At 31.8% G+C, this 26,159-nt stretch overlaps 2 protein-coding genes across 2 annotated transcripts; both read right to left on the reverse strand.

Annotated features, from left to right (window-relative positions):
- Positions 1-1,245: 1,245 nt before the first annotated feature.
- On the reverse strand, positions 1,246-2,187 carry LOC112421323 (zinc finger MYM-type protein 1-like). The gene is made up of 2 exons (XM_024782654.1): positions 1,926-2,187; positions 1,246-1,790 (listed from the first exon to the last, which is right to left on the reverse strand). The coding sequence occupies exons 1-2, from the start codon at positions 2,185-2,187 to the stop codon at positions 1,246-1,248; spliced, it is 807 nt and encodes a 268-aa protein (XP_024638422.1).
- A 9,238-nt stretch (positions 2,188-11,425) lies between these two features.
- Positions 11,426-16,926, reverse strand: LOC11434868 (cis-3-alkyl-4-alkyloxetan-2-one decarboxylase). Its single transcript, XM_003604315.4, has 11 exons — positions 16,566-16,926; positions 15,021-15,096; positions 14,835-14,920; positions 14,617-14,710; positions 14,457-14,533; positions 14,100-14,227; positions 13,468-13,539; positions 13,164-13,234; positions 12,081-12,156; positions 11,765-11,908; positions 11,426-11,665 (listed from the first exon to the last, which is right to left on the reverse strand). The coding sequence occupies exons 1-11, from the start codon at positions 16,851-16,853 to the stop codon at positions 11,626-11,628; spliced, it is 1,152 nt and encodes a 383-aa protein (XP_003604363.2). The 5' UTR covers positions 16,854-16,926; the 3' UTR covers positions 11,426-11,625.
- Positions 16,927-26,159: the final 9,233 nt, after the last annotated feature.

Consider the following 26,159-nt stretch of genomic DNA (forward strand, 5'->3'; position numbering starts at 1 on the left):
CTTCATTTGTCTCAAATTAAATCTTGTATTTGAATTATGCGCATTTTTAATGAAACGATTAATTGAATTGATTTCAATGATAAAATTAGTATCATTTAAGAAAACACTTTTATTGATTGTTACTTTAGACTTTTGAATGAGTTACACTATGTGCTCACCGCCTATCGAGGCTAACACCATAGTTTATAAGTAAACTAAGTAGAAGCTTGCACCCATTTAAAATAGCACATAAGCTCATAAAGACTAAGTAGAAGCTTGCACCCATTCAGGTTAATTCCTTTTTAAGAAATCAAAGAAAATATCTTTAAATTAAAGAATCGGCTGTATAAATAAGAGGATGAATTTGGTCCCATAAACCTTGCCTCCGCCAACATTCTTCACTAAATGAAGATGTTATAAAAAGGTGCCACAAATTTTCCATTTCACTGTCACAATTGACACAAGTAGAGGGACAAAGTTACATCTTTACGTTGTAGCTGGATTCTTTAAGGTAAGCAATCTCCAGAAGCCTAAGAAAAACTTTTAATCCTCATATTCACATTCACTTTTAAAGAGTTGCCCACCTTTAGCTCTCTTCATCATCAAGGACAGATCTAGACTTTTGGTATATGTATGGCTAAAATTTCAAAATAAAATAAAATAATGCAAACTATATTAAAAATAAGAAATAACATTGTTTGATACAATACATTACAATGAAAATCGTCTCCTATCCATTTGTTGAAAATGAGCTAAAATAATATCATTGCTAATTGTTAAAAGAAGATCTCTTTCTATATAGGTTACAAGACGGTCATTTAGCCATCAATCACCCATTTTGTTACATAGGTTACTCTTCACAACTTTCATAGTTGAAAAAACACATTCAACACTTACACTTGCTACCGGCAAGAGCAAAACCAACTTCAAAAGCTTACAAACCATAGCAAATGTGTTGCACTTATTTGTTTGGGTTAGATTGAACATTTGTAACATAAAACCTAAGTTGATGGCGTAACGCCACTTCCTGCACATCTATAAAATCATTTGGATAAAACTCAGTCATTCTCAATAATTTGTTCACATCAAAAGCTGCAAATGACTTTGCGGAACTGAAACATGAAACACATTGTAAAAGTTGAGTATTTTCTTCACCAAACTTAGCATTGAGCCCATGCAATTGCAAACCTAAAACACCAAACAAACAATCATTCTTAAACTGATGCAAATTAGAAACACTAAAAGTTGAAGAAAGTTGTCTAGCTTTCATCCTTTGTGAATATGTGCATCCATATCTGGCAGATCAATATTATGCTTATTGCAAATTTTAATAATCTTAGATATAAATTCTTCCCACCCCTCATTCCTCATATCTTGTAATTGTTTTTTGGTATCATTGATAAGTGACAAAGCGTTCAAAAGATCTTGATCATGCCTTTGTAGCGTTGCACTCAAATCATTTGTAACTCCCAAAATCTTAACCATCATATACAACATGAAGATAAAGTCAAAAGATTGAAGTGCATCTAGCCAAAGCACAGTTTCACCAAAAAATTTCAATGTTGGATCATTCCCCACTTCTTCAATCACCCCAACAATGGCACCATACAAAGTTATCAACTTAGTGAAAGTCCTAAAATGGAAACCCATATGAGTGTCACCAGCTCGAGCAATAGATGATTCTTGATTCATTCCACTACCAGTCTCTATCTCAGCCTCCTCAATCAATTTAGAAAACTGAGCTACTTGTTTGTCTTGAAGCAATTCTTGTCTCTTGTTAGAAGCTCGTATGAAATTAACAAGCATGTTAACTTTACAAAAAAAAAAAAAAACAGTAACATGTTTGTGAGTCTTAGCACAAGCAACAAGTGCTAATTGAAGTTGATGTGCGAAACAATGCACATAATATGCATAGGGATTCTCATTTTAGATTAAAGTTCTCAAACCACTAAATCGGCCTTGCATATTGCTAACTCCGTCATACCCTTGCCCCCTAATGCTAGATAAACTCGAGCAATTAAAAGACAACAACTTCTCAAAAGCATCTTTAAGTGACTTAGGGCTTGTTTCTTTAAATTTTGCAATGCCAATAAATCTTTCTTTTACCAAACTTTCACTATCAACATAATGGACAACAACAACCATTTGTTCTTTACCAACAATATCACTAGATTCATCAATCAAAGTTGAAAACACATCATCCCCCATATTGCATAAAATACACATATGGAGGACGAGAAACAATAGTGTCATCACGTAACTAAGTGTCACCCCAAATTGAGATATGAGATTCAGTGACAATAGTCTCACTAAATGATGTTTTTAATTTATTTTAAGTAAGTGGAGATGATCCTTACTCATTCTATATGGCTCTTGTGGACCATAAGCTTCACCAAGAATAAGAAGGATTATGACCAATATGAGCATTCAAAAAAATCATACCGCATAAAATATTTAGGTATAACATAATCATATCATCCCTCATGAAAGTAATCTTGAGCCAAGTCACATAATCTTTTTTGATTATCCACAACCTCTCCTCTCCTACCATAGAACATAATGAAGGTATAACATTCATTTTCATATGGAAAGTTGCACAAACATGAAAGTAATTGGTATTAGAATTATCCATATGTGTTGTTGTCTACTACCTCTGTCTCATAATAAGTGTCATTTTTGCATTTTTTTAATTTGTCTCGCAATAATTGTCTAGTATTATTTTTTCCACCATAGTTATTGAATTGGTATTCAATAATGTGAGATGGTTTTATTCCATCTCACATCCACGCCTCATACTTCCGGATGAGGCTCATATCCTGAGGTCAGTCGAGGAGAGGATGCCCTTTATGAGGTTGTTGTTGAGCAGAAGGGAGAGCATGTGTACCTATAACTGACCGGATGGTTGAGCCGTTTTAGAGACCATGTATATTCTGTCATGGCCAGTGGTGTGGCAGAACAAGGGACTGATGAATGAAATCATTTGGAAGCAATTCTGGCGCAGGTTCATGGAGGACAAATTTATCGTCGTAGGTGTGGTAAGGGTGGAAGTGGCGGGGCTTACTTTAATGGTGTTGTAATATTTTAAACATGTTTGATGTTTTGAATTTTATGTTTAAACATCTCGTTTGTAATCTTTGGATAATTTCGCTTTAAATTTAATGTTTGAAAATTGTGTTGTTTATTATCGTTTCTATTAAAGTATTATTTTATACTATCACGTATGCATGTTTATATCAATTTCTTCTCTTATGCATGTATCAACCAAAAATCAATGCTTTTGTCTTTGTGCTGAGACAGTTTGGATTATATAATCCGAAATATGTCTTTTTTTTTACACCAAAATTTGTCATTTCTGGAGTGTTTGACACTTTTTGGATTCTATAATCTTAATTGATTTAAGGGGTTTCAAATTATATAATTTGAATCGTAGTTTTTACTAGGACTACATAAACATATTTAAGGTGCTTTGTCTTCAAACATTTTTTGATTTGTTCGGATTATACAATCTTAACTCTATTCGGATTATATAATCCGAACAAAATGTATGTTGGAAAAAACAATAGAGCGCATAAGAATGCAATAGGACGAGAAAAGTAATAATCAAATAAATTTTGAATGTAAGCTTTGGTAAGCTTTTTTTTCTTTTCAATCAATTTATCTATTGCTACTATGTACTATACTCTACAACATAGTAGTAAAAAAAAATTACAAAATTTGGGGGCCTGGAGCCTTATTGATCTTGCATTAGTATTTGATGGGAAAATTGTCATTTTGATGCCTAAATGTGTAAGAAGTAGTCACAATTGTTCCTTAATGTATCAAATTTAAAAACAGTCTCTGATTATGCATTTCATTAGCCAAAATAGTCTCTGACATTATAATAATCCCTCAATGTTAACATTTTTTATTTTTTTTTATATATGAACTGATATGATAGTAAGTACTTACAATGACCTTAAAACTATAAACAAATATATTAAAAGACTAAATGACAATATTAACGAACATTTTAAGGTAAGAGACTATTTTGACTTACATATGGTACAATCAATGACTATTTTAAAATTTGATACACCGATGAACTATTGTGACTACTCGTTACACATTCACAGACTAAAACAATTATTACTACGTATTTTTATCTTCCATTTAAAGCGGTTTATCTAACTAACTTTATTTGAAAACTTTATTATATAGGAAAGAAATTTAAATAATAGTTCAATCTTTTTTATTCTATTTACCCGAATGCATTTGGATATGAAGGTAAGTGACCTATGTCAACTTAACCATAGGTTCTACATTTAAATTCAATCATGAGGAATGCAACAGTAGTAATTTCTCTTGAGGGAGAATGTTGTATACATAGAGTCATATCTGTCTTAAGGGATTAATCTATACAGTTGCACGCAGAGATACTAAATTTTTTAAAAAATAATAATTCATTTTTGTTTTATTTGAGGAAAAAAATTCATCATGCTTATAAAATTGAACCGGTCAAAACTGACACGTGATTTGATTAAACTCCTCATAAATAATTTTGTTATATACCCCAATAAAACATTAAAAACCTTTTTATTTATCATTACGTTTGTTGGAGAGTTCGGAAGGTAGAAGGAATTAAGGACTTTGTTATTTTTTAAAAGAGTACTTTTTAAAGAATAATAAAGGCCTTTTTAGTTTATTGGTCCTCTAATTAATTTTCAGTTTTCATTTTAGTCCCATAACTAATAAAACTCATATTTTGGTCCCTCAAGTTCATCTCCTTTTGTTAAAAAAATTCACGTCTGTTAAGTTTAACCCTAAATATGTAAGGTTGACCAACATTTTAGGTGGTCCACCATAGACCTTATTAATTTTTTCAATTTTAACACTTTGATCTTTTTTTTTAAGAAAGAAGACCATCCGATCGTGAAGGTTCTTTGTATCTTAATGTGAACCAACAACAACTAATTTTTCTTCCCTTTCTTCATCTTTTTCATTCCTCTTCTTTAAAATTATCATCAAAGATACAATATTGCACATGTTAAAGCAACTAAAAGTGAAATTTTTTTTATTGAAAAAAATTTGATATTTTGTTTTCTTTCCAAATTTCTTTCATCCTCCCTTTCCGTTCCAAATTTGTAAACAAAATATATTTTTTTGAGCAAATTGTAAAGAAAATATTAGTAAAACAAAAAAAGTTATTTACCAAAACAATAATTAATCACTATCTTGACTAGACTCGCTCTAGGAATTTTTGTTGTTATATGTTCCAAAGATGTTGGTAGTGGTAAAGTGTAAAACTATGTAAACCCCGTCATATAGCCGGAAAACTATATTAATAGACCCATTAATTCTATATATAGCCGGAAATTATAGTGACGACACACACAATACAATAGATCAATGGACCGTATGTATGTATATTGTGACCAGGTCCATCATAAAGCTAATTCTCTTATATATGGTCAAAGCTAATTCATTGGTATTTACTGTGAGGACTGGTTATGGATGGAAAAATCACGTGTTGGAGCAAGTACTATAGTTTTAAATAATTATTGACTCATTGCACCTCCCTTTTAATGGAGAAGAAAATATGAGAATTTAGTGGACTGGTCAATGTAAAGGTGAAAATATGTTAGAAGCCTCCATCATGTACAAGTTAAACTTGACTCTTTTTAAAAATAAAATAAAGATTATTGCTTTTTTTAGAAGCCTAGTAAACTATAAAGTCGGCATATTAACAATATTATTTTTATCATTTTTATTATTTTATTAGAGATTTTGTACTTTGAATTAATTAATTATAAATTCGTCATAATATTTTAAGTAATTTAAACTTATTAGACTACATTAATTTTTTTTTCCGCATTTTTAAATATATTATTCAAGCATATCAATATTTAGTAAGATTCTCTAAAATGTCATGTTTTTTGTTTGTTGAAAGATCTAAAATATCTTGTTAAATAATAAAATAAAATTTATTTTTATCAATGTATTATATTAGTTCGTTAATCAATTTAAACATATTGAAATTATTAAACATATATGAAACTACTAATTTAAATATGTTTATATATAGTAAGATCCTCGCAAATTATTAACTTAAATGTAAACATATATCAAATTATTAATTTAAATTCGTTCTTATAAAATAAACTTTTCAATATACTAAAATGTCCTACCAAACTCTCAAAATGGTCAAACTTGACTTGAGCTACAAGCTACAAATTATGCCTATTTATGTCAACTCAATAGAACGGATTCAATTTCAAACAAATGTGAAATTTGGCTCTTTCTTGCTTTAATGCATAAGCAGAACCGAAAAGAGAAGGGAAAATTTTATATTGCTTTTGAATTGGAATAACTTACATGGATTACTAATTCTCATGTGATTGATTCCATTTTCAATTTTTGTCAAAAAAATATATTCATTTCTTTTTTAAGTAAAATTGTGATTTGTGTTGGTTGGAATTGATGTGTTATCAGATATTGAAAGAAAAATAAAAATATAGCAACCAAATAATTTTGGCTTAAAATTATCTCTGTGGTAAAAATAATAACTATGGTCAAACAATTTTAACTTTATTTACTCTTACTTTTAACTTTGATTTAAAAGTAGATTTCAAAAAACTTGAAAAAACTAGGCCAAACGTACTCATAATCTTGCATGAATCAAGTAACCTATGGTTCAATAGAGTCACACTGTTTACTAAATGCCATCATCATTATCCTCTTTCCACCATATGGTTCCTCCATCACTAATAATTTCTTATGTTTCTCAATGTCCACATTTTTCTTTCTTGTTTATGAGTGAAGTACATAAGTCAATGGAGCTATATTTGCCACAATGAGTGATTTTCTCTAATGGTCATCTATGTGTACTTTTGGTGTTACATGAACATGAAATGAGATTGTTTATAATTCATGGCCATATCTTTTGAATTTGTGAGGTGTGATAGCAGCTAATTATAGAACTTCTATAAAAAAAAATTGTTATGTTTATGCTTGTAATGTTTAGTGCAACTACAAGTATACAACAGCCATCTATATCAAGGAAGGAAAGTAGAACTCCATACCTCTTTATTTCAGGCTATTAGTTGCCTAGTCTAGCTAAAATTAATATGGCTGAAACAAACAATTTTCACTAATTTCTCTCTCTTTCTTTTTTTTTCTCTTATTTAATTTTCACAACCAACTTTGCTTTATGATTATGACATCCCAAGTTAAATTCTTCACTGGGCCAAAAACCAAAATATAGAAGTAGAGACAAAAACATACCTAAATTTATCATAAGCTGTATTTAGGTTTTTAGTTTTGTTCTCCAAGTGTGTTTTTTGTTAGTCGGTTGGGTTTATGTTTGTTTTGGCTGGTGGTTAGATTTAGTTGGTTTGATTTTGGGTTGTTTTTGAACTGGTTTTGTTTACGCTATCATTCTACCTATTGATTGTCTTAGAGATTTGTCTTTTGGATTTTGGTGGGCCGATCACTTTTGCTTCAATATCGAAAGTTAGTGTCTATTTTCAAGTTTTTCGGCTGCTTAATATGACTTCTCTGGTGGTCTGAGAGTTGAGTGATGCCTTGGTGATTTGTTTCTAGAGTTTGGTGGCCGATCGCTTTTGATTTGAGATCGGGAGTCAGTTTCTTGACTCAAGCTTTTTTGCTTGTTATATTGTCTCTCTGGCACACTGGGGGTTGATTGGTGGTGGAATTCAGACAAGCATCAGAATAAGTTATTTCGGGTGTTTAATAGGGCTCAATTGTGGTGATGAGAAGAAGATTTTTGAGGGGTTTGGTATGAGCAGCGGCGATGGGTGATTGAATTTTGTTTACGTGGTCATTCACGATGAAGTTGGAGGTTATAATTCAAGTTTGGTTTATGTGTGTGGGGGTTTAATTTTGTTTTGGCCTTGGTCGTTGATACTTTTTTTTTTGTTATGCTTATATATATGACGCCCTGTGTTTTATTGGTATCATTCTAGTCTTGTGCAAGAACTTGGTTATTAATTTAAAAAAAAAAAAAAAAAAATTAGTTTATGAAATTACATACATAAAATAACACTTTGAAGTGAATTTATTTTGATATAGCCAAGAACTATAGTGACAATGTTGAAAAGAAAAATATGTTTCTTTTATTGCTGAAAAGAGAAATCATCATACAGCTCAAGACAAATACTCTATGTTATCAATAATGTATGATATCTCTCTAGTTATAAGGAGATTGTCTTCATGACAAGGGTCACATTACACAGATGGTGGTCATCTAGTCTCCCATAAGGCGGAGGAAGACGTCGAGGGTTGACTCATCTTCGATGTTGTAATCGGCAAGGGTCATGCTGTCTTGTAGTGACCTACCGCCAAACAACAGATTTTGTTGGTGCACTTGGAAATCTTGCTTGTCAACAATTCTCTCCTTCACACTGAGTATTGTGTCTGAGCTCTTAACCTCCAAGTGGATTTTATTTCCATTCTGGGCCATAATGAAGATTTCCATCTGCATCATAATTAGCAAGACATTAATCAATGATACATATATGCAACATAAAATCAAATGGATTTTCGCTCTTATTAGAGCACGACAGGAAAAATAAATTCATGATCAAATCAATACAAGAAAATTTGAGACTGATATATCAATGACTGAGCCAAAAATAGAAAACAATAACAACTTTTTTTGGCATTTCAAAACTGGTGAATTTGAGATAAAAAAAATGCTAGAGTATAAATTCAAAACATAAAGGAATATAATAAGACTTTAACAAAATGCAAAATATCAAAGCAAAGAATCAAATGGAATTGGAATCAGAAGGAACCTTTGGTGTGTTTTTGGCTGCTAGGTTAAGTTGTTCTTCTGGTGCCAAAAAAAAAACCAAAGTTAATATAAATCCCAAACCCTAGAAATGGTTGCGATTATGGGCTGGATTTTTGGAGATAGGCCCAATTAAAACTTCAAAAACCAACATTTATTACTTGCACCTCCTTTTTTGCTGCTTTTTTTCTTACAAAACCATAATTTATTTTGCTAAAATACCTATTATATATAGAATCTTTAAAAAGTAGCACATTCTAAGATAAGATGCAACCATATCTCCTACTCCTCCCAGTGGTTACTTTGAATTCTTAGCCTATGCTATGCAACCATATTCTAAAATGAGATTTCTTCTATAATATGTAACTTGATCAAGATGTTCGCATGAAGAGTTCAATTCTAAAAGATAAAGATTAAATGACATCACAAAAACATTTCATTGCTTCCATGATCGATGAGCAACAAATTAAATATCAAAATCTGAATTTTGCATAAAAAGTAAGTTCTGCTCAACTTTGCAGTGCAGATTAGTTCAATATTTGAATCTGAATTTCGTAAAGAAAGTAAGCTCTGCTAAAAAGTTTCTCAAATGATATTTTTTAGATTCATTGCTTCGGTTGCTCGGTATAAAAATTGATTCTGGTTTCATGGATACGAATTTGTTTCACTTCAAATGTTAATGGCACTCACAAATTGTATTACATTTTTACTCTTTACTTCAATTAAATTTCACTACTTACCAGAATAAAAAACAAACTTCATTTGATGGATGAAATAGAAACTAATTGAACAAGAGTATTTGTTTTTCGTTAACATGGCCCTTATTATTTAAACAAACTAACAATAAAAGCTACGAGACCGATATGAAATAACTAGATTGAGATTTGGTGGGAAGATTCGAACAAACATAACTGAAATTGTCTGATGATGCTTCATTGTTCGAATATCTTTCAGGGCTCATGAAAATATCATTTATAAGCTTTGAAATGAAACCATTACATCTCTTATAATAGTTCACAAATCTGAATCATGTTTTCCTTCTACTTTTATAAGGCTTTGAGTCACTATGATTTTAGTAGACTCAAAGTAATTTTCCGGAGTTTGGGAAGTGCCAACCATCGATCATCATCATGTATAAACCTAGATGATCGGGGACAAGCATCGTCTGTAAGGATGAGTTCCTCAAGTAATGGGAAACAATGGGAATGAAGAAAAGATCATTCTTGAAGTTGAGGCATGTGAGGTTAGGGAACCTTATGTAGAGGAACTGTTTGATCGATAATCTCGAGAGAGAATCGAAGACTATTGGTGATGGACAGAAACTGCTTGGAGACAACTGAGAGAGACTTCAAAGTGGTCAAGAGATGTGATGATTTTGAAGATACGCTCCCATAACTCCTCCGGCAGCCATTGTTCTTCTTGTTCGTTTCTAATACTTTTGTTTTGTGCGCTCATGGAATACAAAATAATTAGGGTTACCATTTTCTTAATTATTATCCCTTATTATTATTATTATGGATAATTTAGGCCCAATTGCTATTGTTTAACAATCGTGCCCTCTAACTAACCAGACCTGGTAAACAAAATAGGAAATTCTCTTCCTCACTCGCACCTTTCGTGCATCCTTTAAATTTCCTAAAATAACCTTGTCCATATTTTAGAATCTCAGTGGACAATCTGGACTTAAAAGTTAAGGGTCTTGTTAACAAGTGCCCTAAGGACATTGTTTAAAGAACCCATAAAAATAAATTATGTCCTGAAAATACAAGTCAAACACTTGTTAAAGTCGTAACCGTACAATTTTCAATGCAAAAGTTGTTACTTTTAAACAATGCCCTTAGGAGACTTGTTAATATTTTCCATAAGTTAAACCTTGTAAACTTTAAACGAAGTTCGTTGTCGAGTTTCGGGCTGAAACAATTTTTATAAATCAAGTTCGACTTTACTCATTTCCAACCCCAACCTATATTTTTAACCTCCAAAAAGTGGTTTTTGATCCCAAATGTGGTGATTCATTGCCCCAACATGTATTGTGCTCTGATCCTTATATGATCTCTTAGAAATTAGGTTGAACCGACTCAAGACCACAAGATGGACTGGCAAAATAAGAGAAACAATTTTTAGACTACATCACGCAGAGCACAAGACTTTCAACTAGAGTTTGATGTGAGTGGTGCAACAGCGGGTAGACCAATAGATATACTGATAAACTCTATATCGATTCTCAACTTACCCTCTCATGTTGGATATTTGGAGTGTGATCTGAATTACCTGACAAAGGTGGTCCAACTAATCTAAGATAAACTTTGATACCATCTAAAAATTGAGTTGTGTCTAATTCGATCCCGTAAAATCTGTTTATAAGGGAAAGGATACAAAATTGACTTGTATGGAGATTGATACCTATGATTTATAAACCGTTTTTCAGATCATATCACATCTAATATGCGCCTCTCAACCCTAATTAGTGTAAATGTTTCTAATGGCCTGTTTGGTTTCACGTTGAAACCATGAATCTCGCGTTCCAATGTGATTCTCGCCGTGATTTGCTAAAGCTGGACTTTCTAGCTTTTATCCAAACGTGTGGCAGCGTGCAATATTTCGCGAGGCCAAACACATACTAATAGACTTGGATGTTTGGAAATAGATAATGGAATGTTTGGTTTGATCTGCAACATCATTACTTTTCATTTCATCAGTTCAAGAGCATTTCTATACATTTCCTCTTTTATTTTTAAAAGGAACAAACATAAGACAACATGAGACACTAAATTTACAATTTAAGGAAAAACTCAGGACTGTCCTTTTGATTTGAGTAAGGACATGGATTCCTTCAAGGTCTGTTTTGGTTGTTGAGATCAAAAGAACATTCTCAAAGCATCAACAACTTTCTCAGGCCTGTTCAAAAATACAAAGGTTAAATTTTTAAGAGATTGAGTAGAATAAAATTGTCTACAGTACACTTGAATGAATCCTATATGTTGAAGTTACTCTCACCAATCTTCTTGTGGCATATGACCAGCTCCTTCTATCAATTTAAGCTTAATGTTTTGAGTATTTCCTTTTTGAAACTCCTCTGCTATAGACTGTGGCAAGTACTTGTCTGATAATCCCCAAGCAAGCAATACCGGCTTATCCCATCTACAACAACAACAACAAACAAGCCTTATTATACTGGGCCTTGTTTGGATAAAAAACTTACTTAAGAGGCTATGGAAAACTCTTATCGTAAAAGGGCTTATGTATAAATTGTTTCTATAACAAAAAATAAAATAGAGTCAAACTGTTTCATAGTCTATCAGAGTTTATATACCTGTTAGCTGCAAATCCTTCAGCTATTTCACTGAAAGTACCGTTGAAGTTAGCTTTTCTTGCCGCTTCAAGTAGAGCTGAAACCCAACATCAGAAACTTAATTATTGCCAATTCTAAGTCAGCAAAATTTACTTACTCAGGTTCATTGCATAAAATTTACATGAATAAACTATGGATAATCGACAATAATATTTTTCATTAATATAGATATGAACTTATCACCAAGTATATTTTCCTCTGTATTGTTTGGTAGCAAGTCACTCGACCGATTAGAGTGCCTTCGCCTTTTAGGCTTGACGCTCAGGGACTGTTTTGGTCCCAAATATTAGAATCCCATGGCTGAGCTTAATTCTATAACTGTGGCAATTTATCTCAAAAAGAACCTGATATAGACGACTAAGTAAGCCATGGTGAGGGAAGCGAGCCCCACCCCCACCCCTTTCTTAGTTTCTAACTACTAAATTAGAAAGGGGTGAGGACCGATCTGGCAAGATAAGCTTCTAACGGGGTGACTCGTTCACTTGGGCTTGCTCGTACTTAAGTCACTCGGTCAAATCAGATAAGTATCTCCAATGGTAAAATATCCTTCATGTACGAATAGATACACGTGTCCCCTCTTCGTACCTGATTATTGTCAATCAGGAGGAACTATACGGTGAGGACAATTCACGCCTAACCCTAGAAACGGGACGCATAAAGTAGCACCAGCACTTCTGATCGAATGTGTGTCCGGTGTATGACACCGACAAATGTGATTACATTGAACTACGTAATTTTCTCAATTATCGGTGTCAACGTGTCCGTGTCGTGTGTGAGATGTCCATGTCCAAGCTTCCTAGGCGGACGCGTATAAAAGACTAATGGGCAGAGATAGATAGACTTTACACTGATTCCAATATACTAGGTTATCCTCCGATTAGGTCACCACTGACCCTGAACGGAGACGGTGACCCGTACTTGTGTTTTCAGACAACAGCACCTCCTTCGAACATATACATAGGTCCTATGAACAATCCTATTATTATCATATTTTGACAACAAACACATTCAGAAAATTCAAGCTATCAAAATTATGTCACTAACCAAATCCAGGTCCACCGCTTGCCAGATAAGGTAACCGATAAACATCAGCCTTTTCATTTTTCAGAACATAACTGCAAAATAATGTGTCAATAAGTGAGAGTTTGTCACAAATGTTTTTGAATGAAATTGGTTTTGTGAAATTTAATGAAGTATTTACTCTAAAAGTGGATTTTGGTGTAAAACATAATGCAAATTTTTCTCAACTTAATGTAAAAGCTTCTTTTTATCACTTCTAGTCAAATTGAAGTTTAAAGATAAAATCAATTTTGTGTGACAACAATCAAATGCAGGTTTGGATACATACGGGCTACCTCTTTCAATAAACCGCTCAGCAATAATAGCATTCTGGCATTGAAACTCACCATATAGAGGGAATCTAAAAAGAATCAAAAAGACATCAAAGGATTTAACATAGTATAAGAATCAAAATCAAAACCAAACAATTAACATATATCAAGAGACTAGTAAGAAAGAAGCATTAAATTAAGACGTTTCATGACATGTAGAGCATAATTTATGGCAGCACATCATTAAATTAGGCTTCAAGTGATTAAGTGCATGATTGGTTCCATTCTTACAGAAGACAAAATTGATTCTAGAGTTGTAGAATTTCTTTTGACATGTTTGGATGTTCTCGAGTAAAATTGACTTTGCCCCCGGAATTGATTCGAACTTGAAGCTAGAATTTGGGACTTTTGCTTCTGCAATAGATTTGTAGTCTTGTTTAACCCTTTTCAGCCCACTTTTACAGTAATGTATCCAAACATAAATCAATTTACACTCGACTCACTATTAACCGGGATGAATTTTGCAAATCAATTTTTGTCACCACAAAACCCCACACACTAAAATCAAGAGATACATCTTGGAAACTATTTTATAGGTTTAGCCATCAAGTTTAGAGGTGCATTCATTGGTAACATAAGAGCACAAAACCTTAGCTGCTGAAATAGTCCAGGAATGGGAGATGAACTTGTTAAAGGACTGTTTAGTATTGCTAGCTTTGATATCTTGCTTGAATTCTTCAAGGCCCAGGTCAGTCCATATGAACCTACAAGAAATCCCTTAAGAAGAAATGTGGTCATATATATGTTAGACACGGCATTTTGTAAGAAGTTCACAAAACATAAATGCAACTAGTGTATTCATTTCTTTTTAAGGCTTGTTTGGATAAAGAATTTAACTAAGCACTTATAGAATAAACACTTAGCTATAAGCTATTTTTATACGCTTATCAAAATAAGTTGAAAACAGAAATGCTATCACTGATTGTACTAGTCGTTCTTTAGATACCTGAACAACTAGGGAAAACGGAGACTCGACCCCCAACACCTCGAGCAGTTTATCCAATGCATCGTGGAACTCCTTTTCTATAAGAATTTTGAGAAAGAACAACATGTAAGAGGTTTATGCATGAAAGTTAATCATAACATAAGATCACTCATGATAACACCTGTGTAATTAAAACCATATCCTGGCTGTGGCTTGTCACTGAAACCAAATCCTATCCAGTCAGGCGCAAAGCAGTGAAACCCTGCATCTCCCAACTGTTTTAAGAGAAACAAATTAAAATATTATTAATTCGCTAATCGTGATATGAATTAAAGGCTATGTTTGGATTATGGAAACTGATAGAATAGAATGAAATAAAACTGTGTTATTAGGAATAACCTCAGACATAACAACTCGGTAGCTAAAAGATTGCGTTGGCGCTCCGTGAAGGAATACAATTGTTCCTCGTCTGCTATTTGCTGATCCTGCAAAAAGGAAAGGAAAAAACATGAACATTTTTGCTGAACATAAGTTAAAGGGGAAAAATAGAGATCAAAAGTACTTTTAACAACGAAGAAATGATACCAGTTTCCCTCACAAACCATCTCAACTTCCCGGATTTTACATATGATCCGTATTCCTTGCCCTTGTCTTGTATTTTCTAAGAATACAAAAATCACAAAAATGTTATTACATTCCAACTACATGAAAAACATCATCAGTATTGTTATACAAAATCAGAAAAAAGGTGCATTTGGATGAACAGCTAACTTAAGCGCTTATCGTACAACAACCTGTGTACAAGCTATTTTTGCAACTAAAGAAGAAACTATGGTAAACATCCATAAGTATAAGCCAAAAACAGCTTATGAAAATGACCTATTAGAAAGAACTTGTGAAACTGAACAGAAAACAGATTATGGACATATCATAAGCTTTTGTAAGTTCTTTCAAACACTTACGCACAGGGTCGTAGAGACTAGAGCCATTAAGACAGTCGTTGCATGGCCCATTTTGTTTTCGCAGCATACATTTTGAGGTCATTAATCAAACAAAAGGTCCTCTTATTCTTCCATAGGCCTTAGTTCCTAGATGGCTAAGCCAAAATTTGTTTGAAGACTAAAATCAAGATTTCAAGGGTCTCATGTTATTCTTTTTAAGTCCACCAATATGACCGAAATCAAACTATTACCATAGGAAAAATAATGAGTCATTTGAAAACTAACAAAAGTAAGACTACCAAAAATCATCCATATATGTTATAAGATATTAAGTCTATGTTTAGTTTCATGTTTGTATCTCTCAGAATCTCATGTTTGGATGGGTCAAATGTTAATTTCATCATAAATGTTTATATTTGGCTTCCATCTTCAGAATTGATTCCAGTCCAAAACTAATTCTAACTAAAAGCTTGATTTGTTCAAAAAAAATTCTAACTAAAAGCTAAGTCAATTCTCAAATTTATTGACATATGTACAAACATTAAAGCAATTTTGTAACAAAGGATCCAAACATAAATAGATAAAATCACTTTTTTCATAAATGTATCCAAACATAAAATACTTTACCTTCAATAAACTTTCAACCAAAATCAAACTACTAAATTTAATTTAGACAAAATCAATTTTAGTCACCTAAGAAACAAAACTCACTTTTAAACTCCCTTTTTTTTTTTTTACATAGCCATGCTGCTTAGACAAGTAGTTAAACGTGTGTTTTGTTTGGCGACAACAAATATTGATTTTAAATGAATTGATTCTACCTAAAAATGAGTTGAATGTAAAGTGCATTACAATTGTTTACATTCATGTTAAAATGGATTGAACAATAACTTTAAAGCTAAAAATTTATTCTAGAGACTAAAGCTACAAATTCTAGTTTCTAGTTACAATCAATTCCGGAGACAAAATCAATTCTACTCACTAGCATCCAAACATTTCAAAATCAATTCGAACCATTTTGCCTAATCCGGAAGTAGAACCAAATATACATTAATTCATCATAAAAATCTAAATAATAAACAACCAAAACTCTTATTATCAAGACTCAAAATAAAATAAAAAACTAAGGAAAGTTAAAAGCATTGAAATATAAGATAAGAATGAGGAAACTTGAACAAAAAGTGATTACATCTATCATTTGTCCAACATTGCCAGCTTCAGCAGGATTTTCAGACAATTGAATGGCACTACGGCTTGATGGATTATCAGTAACAAATCCAAAAGGGTTGAATGATGATTTATCATCTTGATCTTTGCTTTTGGATTCACTTTTCTCAGAAGAACTAGCTCTGATTATGATATTATTCACTCCTCTGTATGAAATTGTGCTTGATGCTCTTCTTCTTCTGCAAGAGTAGTTTGTAGTTGAAGAAATAGCAAGGTTTAGTGTTGGAGAATACATAGTAGAAAACACCATTGTTGCAAAAGAAAGAGGTTCAATGGTTCAAAGTGAAATAAAACAAAACATAACCGAACATAACTAGCGGTTGATGTGGTTACTTCAATGTGCTCCTCATATATTTCCACCTAAGACATGTGACTAAATATAATTTATATATCTTGTCACCTATCATATTTATATTTGTAAAATTTAGAGTTTTGTAAATTCAGTCCACGACTTTATCAATAATAACTTAAATTGTTTAAAAAATATTTGAAATTAGTTTTTATTTTTGTCAAAAGTTTATCAGTTATTCCTCGTCGTCATGTGACATAAACATAAAGACAGAGACATAGTGTGTGTTTGGTTCGGCGGCGGTGAAAATTGATTTTGATTAAAAGTGAGTTTGATGTGAATTGATTTATGTTTGGATGCACTCGCTTAAAAGTGATTTTGATGGGTTGATGTTGTTTGGATAGTTTGAATTAAAATTGATTTTGAACGTACAATGACTAAATTATCCTTTTAATTATATTTTAAACTAAAACCATAAATATCAATTGTATAATTTTTAATATAATATAAAAATCAAAGGGTGTCAAAAGAAAAAAAGAAAACAAAATCTGTGAGATAATTGAATGAGTTTATTACAAAAAATAAATAAATAAAAATCGAATGGGCCTTTTCTGAAACAATATTTATCTTGCTTCCCTGACCTTCAGAAATCGAATTGTAGCTAAGAAGAGGGAATAGTGAAACGGTGAAACAAAAGGGAACAGTAGATGAAAACGCACCAGATAAAAAAGGGTAAAGCTGGAAATAAATTTGGGGCTTTTGCAGAATTGATTTTAACAGCCGCAGAAGCTCCAATTTGTGGCTTTGAGGAAACGTGGGTTTGGAGCTAGATTCACGTTTGGTAGAAGCGCTTTTGCAGTTATCCAAACATCTTAAAAAATGGTGAAATGGCGTTTGAACATCTAGACTCACGTTTGAGGGTGGAAAACGCGTATCCAAACAGGTACATAATTGATTAGCTTATATCAGGGGTGAAGCAATTGAAGGGGTGCATAGAGTAGTTATATTTGTTGTTGGGTTTTGAATTGGTCTACATCGTTGGCCCAAGTCCAATTGAACAGACTCTATAAAGCCACCGGGAACAAAGCCGCCTCTCTCTCACTCTCAATATGTATTGTAAACCCTAAAAATCTTGAATCTTTCTTTAGACCAAATTCATCCGGAAGTTGTTCTCTTGCTTCTATTCTTTCTTATATGATTTTGTTCTTTTTCCTTTTTGTTTTAGAATGAGTTGTTGAAGATATGTTTTTATGTTTGGTTTGAGTTAATTTAGAATTTTAGATTAACCAAGCATGATGTTGAAAGAAAAGGCAATAAGCTATATGCGATGCGTTGTGTTGGATCAATACACAATAGCGCTTTTTGTTGCCGAAAGTAATTTATTAAGCATCAATGCTTGCAATTACCGTTCTTTACTATACGGTCCTTGCATTCGTATGCTCCTACATAACATTTGTTGCTTCTGCTTATACTTCATATTCCCAATTTAAAACATAATCTTGTAAGCTTAGTAATTTGACTCAACAAATCTGGTGTGCAACTACTGTGTCAATAAGGCTGTTGGATGTCTAATGTTTATGTTTGTTCTTCCTGTATTGTTTCAACAATTCTTACTGCATCACTGCCATCTGCCACAACAAAAACTTAACCTAATGTTTGAGTATAAATATATGACCCAAAATAACAAAAATTAGGTTGTGTGAGGTTGACACTCTAAATTATCTTGGGTTGTGTGGGGGTTGATCACTAATCAAAAATCTAAAATTAATAACTACTTTAATATTCTTTTAGTTTGTTCATCACAACAATTTCAATTCCAACGATGACTTTAAATCCTTTTCTGGTTTGATCATCACATTTTTGTTAATTAAAATATAATAAATATCAAGGTTGATGACTATAGTTAAATTGTCTTTTGGTTTGGTTACTTTAAAAATCTCAAAGTTGCTGATTATGTTAAGTTCTCTTTAGATTTTGTTGTCACAACATCCTAAGGTCAATGGGTTGCTAAATCCTCTTTTGGTTTAGCCGTCGTCAAATTTCAACGCTAAATCATCTTTTAATTTGGTCATCACAAATCTCAAATTCGGTGGATATCCCAAATCTCTAATTCTTTTTGGTTTAGTTATTGTAAAATCTCAAAGATAATGATTACTTTAAATCGTCTTTTGATTTCATCATCACAAACTCCAAAAAAACTAATTCATCATAATCAACTTCTCACACAAATTATTTTACCCTCCTCAAATCAGTAATATCTTTTTTCAATCAAAACTCCACACAACAAAATCATTTCTTTAAAATCAACCATAACAAACGTTTTCTACTCAAGAACCACATAGCTTTAAATTCTCTATCTTATGAAAAGATAAGTAGGAGCAAGGTACACTCTTCTCAAATACAATAATCTTTATTTATTAATTCTGTTAGATCTGCAGCAATTTAATTTAATTTTTTCCCGCTCATTTGCTTTATTAGGTTTGCAATTACTTAACCTAACAAATTTCATCTAAAAACATGCATCGCACCAATTTCATTCATATCCTCTTGTCTTCTATTTTATACTTTTTTTATTTTATTTTTTTTACAATATTTTGTACACAATACTAGAAAAATTCATCGCACTAATTTCATGGCTTCTTTTTTGACAATATTTTGTACACTTTTTCTTTTTTGAACCAATTTCATGTCTTTATTTCATTCCTATCTTGTTGCCTTTTTTTTATTACAATATTTTCTACACTTATTTAATACGTTTATAAACAGAATACCCTATTTTCCATGCAAACTCGGCTACCCTAATCTCCATGTAAACTTGGTTATATATACCAAGCCCTAAACTTGTTTCTCTCAACAACAAAAAAACCCTAAACCGTGTAAAAATTTCACACACAATACAAAAATCATATATTTTGATATTTAGAGCTTTGCAAATGGAAAGACGTGACCTTACAACTTATTTTTTTCACCGTTACCAATTATATATTGCATTTTATTATTCGTATGCCAATCCCTTTACAATAAACCCGAGCGGAACACGGGTCAAAATTGAACAGAAATATCAATTTTTACTATTTTGTTAAAAAAAATATTTATATTTCAGAAAGCAGTTGGAAGGGTCGCGAGTGGAAGGGTCAAACTCGCGACCTCTGATGGAAAAATAAACATCATTTCCACTGCGTCTACTGAGTTCTAGTATAAATATTATGCCTAATCTAATATATATAGAAAATCTGGGGGTACCATGGATCCCTGGGAAGATCCGCCCCTCCACCTCAATAAATGGCTCTTCACTAGCAGCAGAACGATTTTCAAATAATTGATAACTGCTGCTATCTCTTCCTCGTCAGTATAAAGTTGTGACCCCGTGATTTTAAAAATTGTTGTGATTTTAGAGATTTTATAAAAAAAATTGAAGCTAATTTGTGTCTAGTTACTACCAAAAAATTTATGTTTTAAAAAATAGATTTTGAGAAAAGCTAATCCTAATAGATTTTTATTTTAGAGTTAAAATAATTTTTTTTTTTATGAAATTTTTTTTTTGTAAAAATCTTAAACAAACAATCAAAAGTGATTTGTACTAATAGATTTTTTTTCTTAAAAACTCTTGAACAAACCGACCCTATGTTAGTACTAAAAAAAGCTATTATAATTAAATAAAGACTCAATTTGAAAGGTCTTAATTTTATAGACACCAAATTGAATTTAATCAAACCCAAAAATGTATAATAAAAGACAAACTTGAGTTGAACATAGTATGTTGGCAAGGCTAAAGATTGATAGTATGTATTAAAACAAGGGAAAACACTAGAAAAAAAATATTTTAAAATGAAAAAAAATGACCGTGGAAACCAATTTTTAGTTGGGGGTCGATTGTGCGTTGAGAATGTATTAGAATCCTACAACAATCATTCAAAAAATGGCTAGGTTTGATTAATAGTGTAAAATTATTTTAAACTTTAATATATTTAGTTGTCACTCGTTATTTCAAGATAATATATATTTTTTGAGAGCAAGATAATATATATTTCTCTTCAAACACTTCTATATATTTCTCTTTAATATATTTAGTTTACCACTGGATCAGTTAACAATTATATCATTCTCTTCAAACAACTTAATATATATTTCATACAATTCTGGCACCCCAAAAAAATATTTCAAGATCCGCCACTGCTGAGGTGGTATCTAAGGCTAAGAAAAAGAAAATGTAGGATTTTCAGATTCATAATACCCGCTCTAAGGGTAGATTACCAGATTGATTTGCGGTTGGTTTGTTTCTTGTCTTGCTCTTTTTCTTTGGTTTGTTTTTGTTGTTCTTTTTTTTGTTTTGTTTTTTCCTTGCTTGAGAAGGTTTTGATTTATGTTCACCTTCTCTTCTTGTTCTTGTTTTTTTATCTATATATATGTCTAGGGCGCTGCAGTTATCATCTGCATCCCATTTGCTTAAAAAAAAACTTTTTTTTTAAACCTGAAATAAAATCACCCATAAAAAATTTGCACGCAGTTTTCGTCCGTGATAAAACTAAATTTGTTAAGTTATCCTTAAACTCATAAATTTTTGAAAGATTTTTTGCATACATGTTTAGAACATTAGAATCTCACTTTTTTTGTTGCGATAATGTTTGAAGATTATTAATGATGTTTTTTATAAAATTTTGATTTTGATTAAAAATATGGATACAGATGTTTGTTACTTTTCAATTATAACAAAATAAACTAATCATGTTTATCTATTTCAATGATACAAACAATATAACAACATAAATTCTTATCTTTTAATGACACCAAGAACATTATTATTATAGAAAAAATTGTTTAACGATATAATTGAGATAATGAAAAAATTAGCCTAAAATCTCCATTTTTCTTTATTATATATAGTATAAATTAAGTAAGAACTAAATGTAGAAGATCCCTATTTTATAAAGACCAGTTATATATATTTAACCCCTAAGTTTTTTAACGTGTTTGACAATGATTGTGGTCTCATCACCGTGCTCCTATAACTATCAAAAGTTACAATTTTATAGCATAAAATATGCTTAAGTTGTGATGGAAACACGTATGTGTCAAAGAATGTTCTTCCTGGTAGTTTAAATTTTCATATTCTAAATGGTTTCCATCACTGTCCATGGTCAACAAGTCATCGTTGTTTTACAGCATTATTTCACTTATTAGTTTCGGTCTTATACTCTCTATCATTACTTCAAAGTCTTAATTTTGCAACATCATAAACTTAAATTAATGATGGAGAGTAAAGACCAGAACTTGTGAGTGGAGATGCAGTACAATAAAGAGAGGGTTTACTAGTGGGTTTGGACACTGATAGAAACAAGATAGGGTATGTGGATCTAAATTTTTAAGGCTAAAATATGGTTTTAGTCCCTGCAAATATGCCTCATTTTGGTTTTAGTCCCTGTAAAAAAAAAAATTGGTTTTGGTCCTTGCAAAATTTTTTGTTTTTGAAAATAATCCCTATTTTCAAAAACAAAAATTTTTGCAGGGACCTTTTTAAAAAACAAAATATTTTGCAGGGACCAAAAACTACAAAATAGGTTCAGTCATCATGTCTCACGTATGCAAATCATCACAAAAATGGGGTCAGGGACTATTTTAAAAAACAAAAAATTTTGCAGGGACCAAAAATAATTTTTTTTTTACAAGGACTAAAACCAAAACGTGCCATATTTGCAGGGACTAAAACTATATTTTAGCCAAAAGAAAATAGTTTGACACGTAAAAGTCGTTATAGGGCCACCGTGATGGAAAATAGTACACTTATTTGTAGCATTTGTGATGTTGCGAAATTGTAGTTTATACAAGTCGTTATAGGGCCACCGTGATGGAAAAGCACCGGGTACAAAGGAATTTAAAAAATTAGGGTTAAATAAATATGTTAAATAATTATAATAAAAAAATAGGTTTAATAGCAGTTTTAACCCTTAACTTTTTCAAAGTTGCGATTTTAGCTCCCTAAGAAAAAAACTACAAAATCGTCCCCTAAATTTTGCATCTGTGGTTTGTCGACGTGGATCGATGGTGGTGCTGCTGTGAAGGTGGATTTTGTTGTTGAGTTGGTTGTTGTTGTTGTTGCAAAGGTGGATTCGTGGTGGTTGTTGTTGTTTCAATCGTTATAGTTACCAGTTGTTTTTCAAAAGTTGTTTGGTTGTTGTGTTGGTTCTTGACGTTGCTGTTTGAGGGTGCTATAGCTTGTGACGTTGGTTGAGGGTTTTTTTTATGTATGTTTGTGGGAGGGTTTTGGTTCAACTTTTGTTTTCTTTGTATGTTACTTTACGACTCCTAGTCTAGCATTCCTTGTGCTAGTTAGGATTCACTGTAATTTTAATAAATTTCATTTTAACTTCTTAAAAAAAAAAAGACCAATTTTGATTTGGTCTATGCTGACGTGTCACCCTAAGTGAAGTGTCGTGTGTTTTTTTTAATATGTTTTTACCAAAAATTGTCCTTGGGGGCCAAAACTGTTACAGTTGCAAAACTTAGAGGGCAGTTTTGTAGTTCTTTTCTTAAGGAGCCAAAATCGCAACTTCATAAAAGTTAGGGAGCAAAAAGTGCTATTAAGCCAAAAAAAATATGTTAAATAATTGAGGATATATATACTAGAATAAAACATAGTATGGTGACATGGACCTTGCACAACTGTAATTATTGGCAAAATTGTCATTAACATGACTTAAATTTCATAATCAAATTCTCCATTCGGTCACATTTATAAACAAAAAACAACATTTTAAGTACATTTCCTTCAAAAAAAAAACTTTTTAGGTACATTGAATGCTTAATGTATGTAACCTATAAATATAATCGGATATATTAATTATTTAATATGTCTAAAAAATCATTTTTTGCTTATATATATATATATATATATATATATATATATATATATAGAGAGAGAGAGAGGATCCGTTGACACGTTGACACCAAATCTTAAGCGTTCATTTCTCTTAATCTAATGGTCAATAATGATTCATCAAAATATTAATGTGGACATTCAATATTTTATATCTCGCTTTTAAGACTATTTATTATATTCTCTCTCATCAATCTCATTCACATTCTTCCCTAAAACCTCATTTTTTTTGTTTGTTTCTTCCTTCTATCATCCATGATGTTTCTATCATTTACCATTGTTGGAGGTAGAAATTTCATGATTCTTGAATTTTAAATTTCATCAAATTTCTAATGCATCAGCTGAAAAAACTCCTTAAATTTTGCAAGAAAATACTGATGTTTATAGGATGCTTAATTATATCAAAGCAATCATGAAGGTTCAACGCCCTTGGGAGAAATAATTGGATGAGGAGATTGAGACATACTTCAATCCATTTGTTATAATTATAGATTTTTAACCATGATTGCAAAGTTAATTAAAATGTCACCAGGTAGTATCCTTCGCTCCAAATGAATTGGTTTTGGTTAAAGTTGAAATTTGAGATTGTTGGGAGTATAACAAATTTTATGCTTTTGGTAAATGAAAAACCATTAAATTGAATTGCTGCCATTCCTGAGATCGGTGGGGAAAACGAACATGTTCATTCTTGAAAGCATTAAAGATGAGGTGAGCATAATTAGTGTGCGGGTCACCTCATGTTAGTGATTTAGGGAATAAATACATATCATTAGATCAATTAATTCAATGGATGAGATTTGGTGTCAATATAACCGTTGACACCTGGTGTCAACGGATCCTGTTTCATATATATATATATATATATATGTGTGTGTGTGTGTGTGTGTGTGTGTGTGTGTGACCGGAGGGAGTACGAAACTTACTTTTCTCGTAAATGTTTCAACTTTCAATTCCTTTAAATTTTAGGGACCACATTTTACCACAACTGTATTACTAATAGTCTGTCTTTTCTTTTCTCTCTCTTAGTTAGTCCATCTATTAACTAATTAGTTCTTACGAAACCTAAATTTCATAGGTAAATTAGTGGTTGGTGTGAGATTATTGTCCAATCATGATCGAAGGGCCACATCTTTAATCAATGTGTCTATCACAAATTCTAACAATAAGGTGTCTTTGGTGCACATGATAGGGAGACATGATATAATAGAACTATCATATCATACAAGCCCGTCCTTGGGCAAGTGCAAAGTGCTCTACGGAGTCGGACCTCCAATTTATGGGGGCCTCAATTATTTGTAGGCGTATGAGTATAATTGTTGGGATGTAAGATAATATTTTCAAACACTTATTATTTGACAAAAAATAAAGAGTAAATGGACAAGTTAGGCCAAATCTCACACATCTATCAACAAAAAAATTTCAACAAAACAAATTAAAATCAAAATAATGCTTATTGTTAATTTGTAATTGTTTAAATTATCATTAATTTTTTTTATTGGGGGCCATTTTTAATATCAGAGCCGAGCCTCCAATTTTACTGGAACGGCCCTGATATCATGATTCAATTTGTTGTTTGGTGCACCAATAGAAAAGGATAAATTAAACTCATTTCCAATCCTATCCTATCCAACCTTTGTTATTTTTATCCTTAATTTTTGGTGGGTTAGCAACCTGATAGCACAACAACATCACACACGTGCATCTTTTATTCTCCAAACACCCTCTTTCGACTTCTCCCTCTCCAATAATTCTGTGTCAATTGATTTCAGTTTTTTTTCTTCTCTCCCAACGTTTCATCTCTCTCTCCACTCCACAGCCAGACTTCCTATTTTAGTTTATTTTTCTGATTAATTATCTTAACTCAATTTCATATTCTTGGATTATCTTTGCATTTTCTGGTACAATTGCAAAACAAAATTTTCACCTTTATTTGTGAATCGTTGAATACTGATTCATCTAAACCCAATTTGATATTATTGAATTATGCCATTTTCTGGTAGAATTATTTTCTGGTACAATTGCAAAACAAAAATTTTAACTTTATTTTATGAATCAATGAATAAAAGGACGTTTTCACCAATTATTGAAATTAGTAGCATCGGTTTGCTTTTGAATGTTATTTGTACCTTTGTGGCATGGATTTGCGAATGTTCTTGCTGCCTTTGGAGTTTTTGAAATGACTGAATGTTCTTAAGTTTAATTTTTGTCTGGCTTAGCAAAGGTGTACCAAACACATGAAAAAATTAAATTATATTTTCCTATTATTTATCATGTGTGCACCAAACATGTGATAAGATAAATGTTATAAGGTCATTATCATATCATATCCTTATCCATCTTCTTATCCTATCATGTGCATCGAACGGGCTCTAAAAGTTATTAGATAGAGTGGC

The sequence above is a fragment of the Medicago truncatula genome, chromosome 4 (assembly GCF_003473485.1).
Source record: "Medicago truncatula cultivar Jemalong A17 chromosome 4, MtrunA17r5.0-ANR, whole genome shotgun sequence".
NCBI classification, from domain to species: Eukaryota; Viridiplantae; Streptophyta; class Magnoliopsida; order Fabales; family Fabaceae; genus Medicago; species Medicago truncatula.

Bases quoted from the DNA above. Each gene is read 5' to 3' on its own strand.
- LOC11434868 (XM_003604315.4), bottom strand. From the start codon at position 16,853: ATGGTGTTTTCTACTATGTATTCTCCAACACTAAACCTTGCTATTTCT. The intron at 12,157-13,163 runs GTTAGTGACATA...GTTGGGTTTCAG, and splicing joins AAGCGGTGGACCTGGATTTG to CTCTACTTGAAGCGGCAAGA. The intron at 11,909-12,080 runs GTATATAAACTC...TTGTTGTTGTAG, and splicing joins GAAGGATTTGCAGCTAACAG to ATGGGATAAGCCGGTATTGC.
- LOC112421323 (XM_024782654.1), bottom strand. From the start codon at position 2,187: ATGGGGGATGATGTGTTTTCAACTTTGATTGATGAATCTAGTGATATT. The intron at 1,791-1,925 runs GTTTGAGAACTT...TTTTTTGTAAAG, and splicing joins TATGCAAGGCCGATTTAGTG to TTAACATGCTTGTTAATTTC.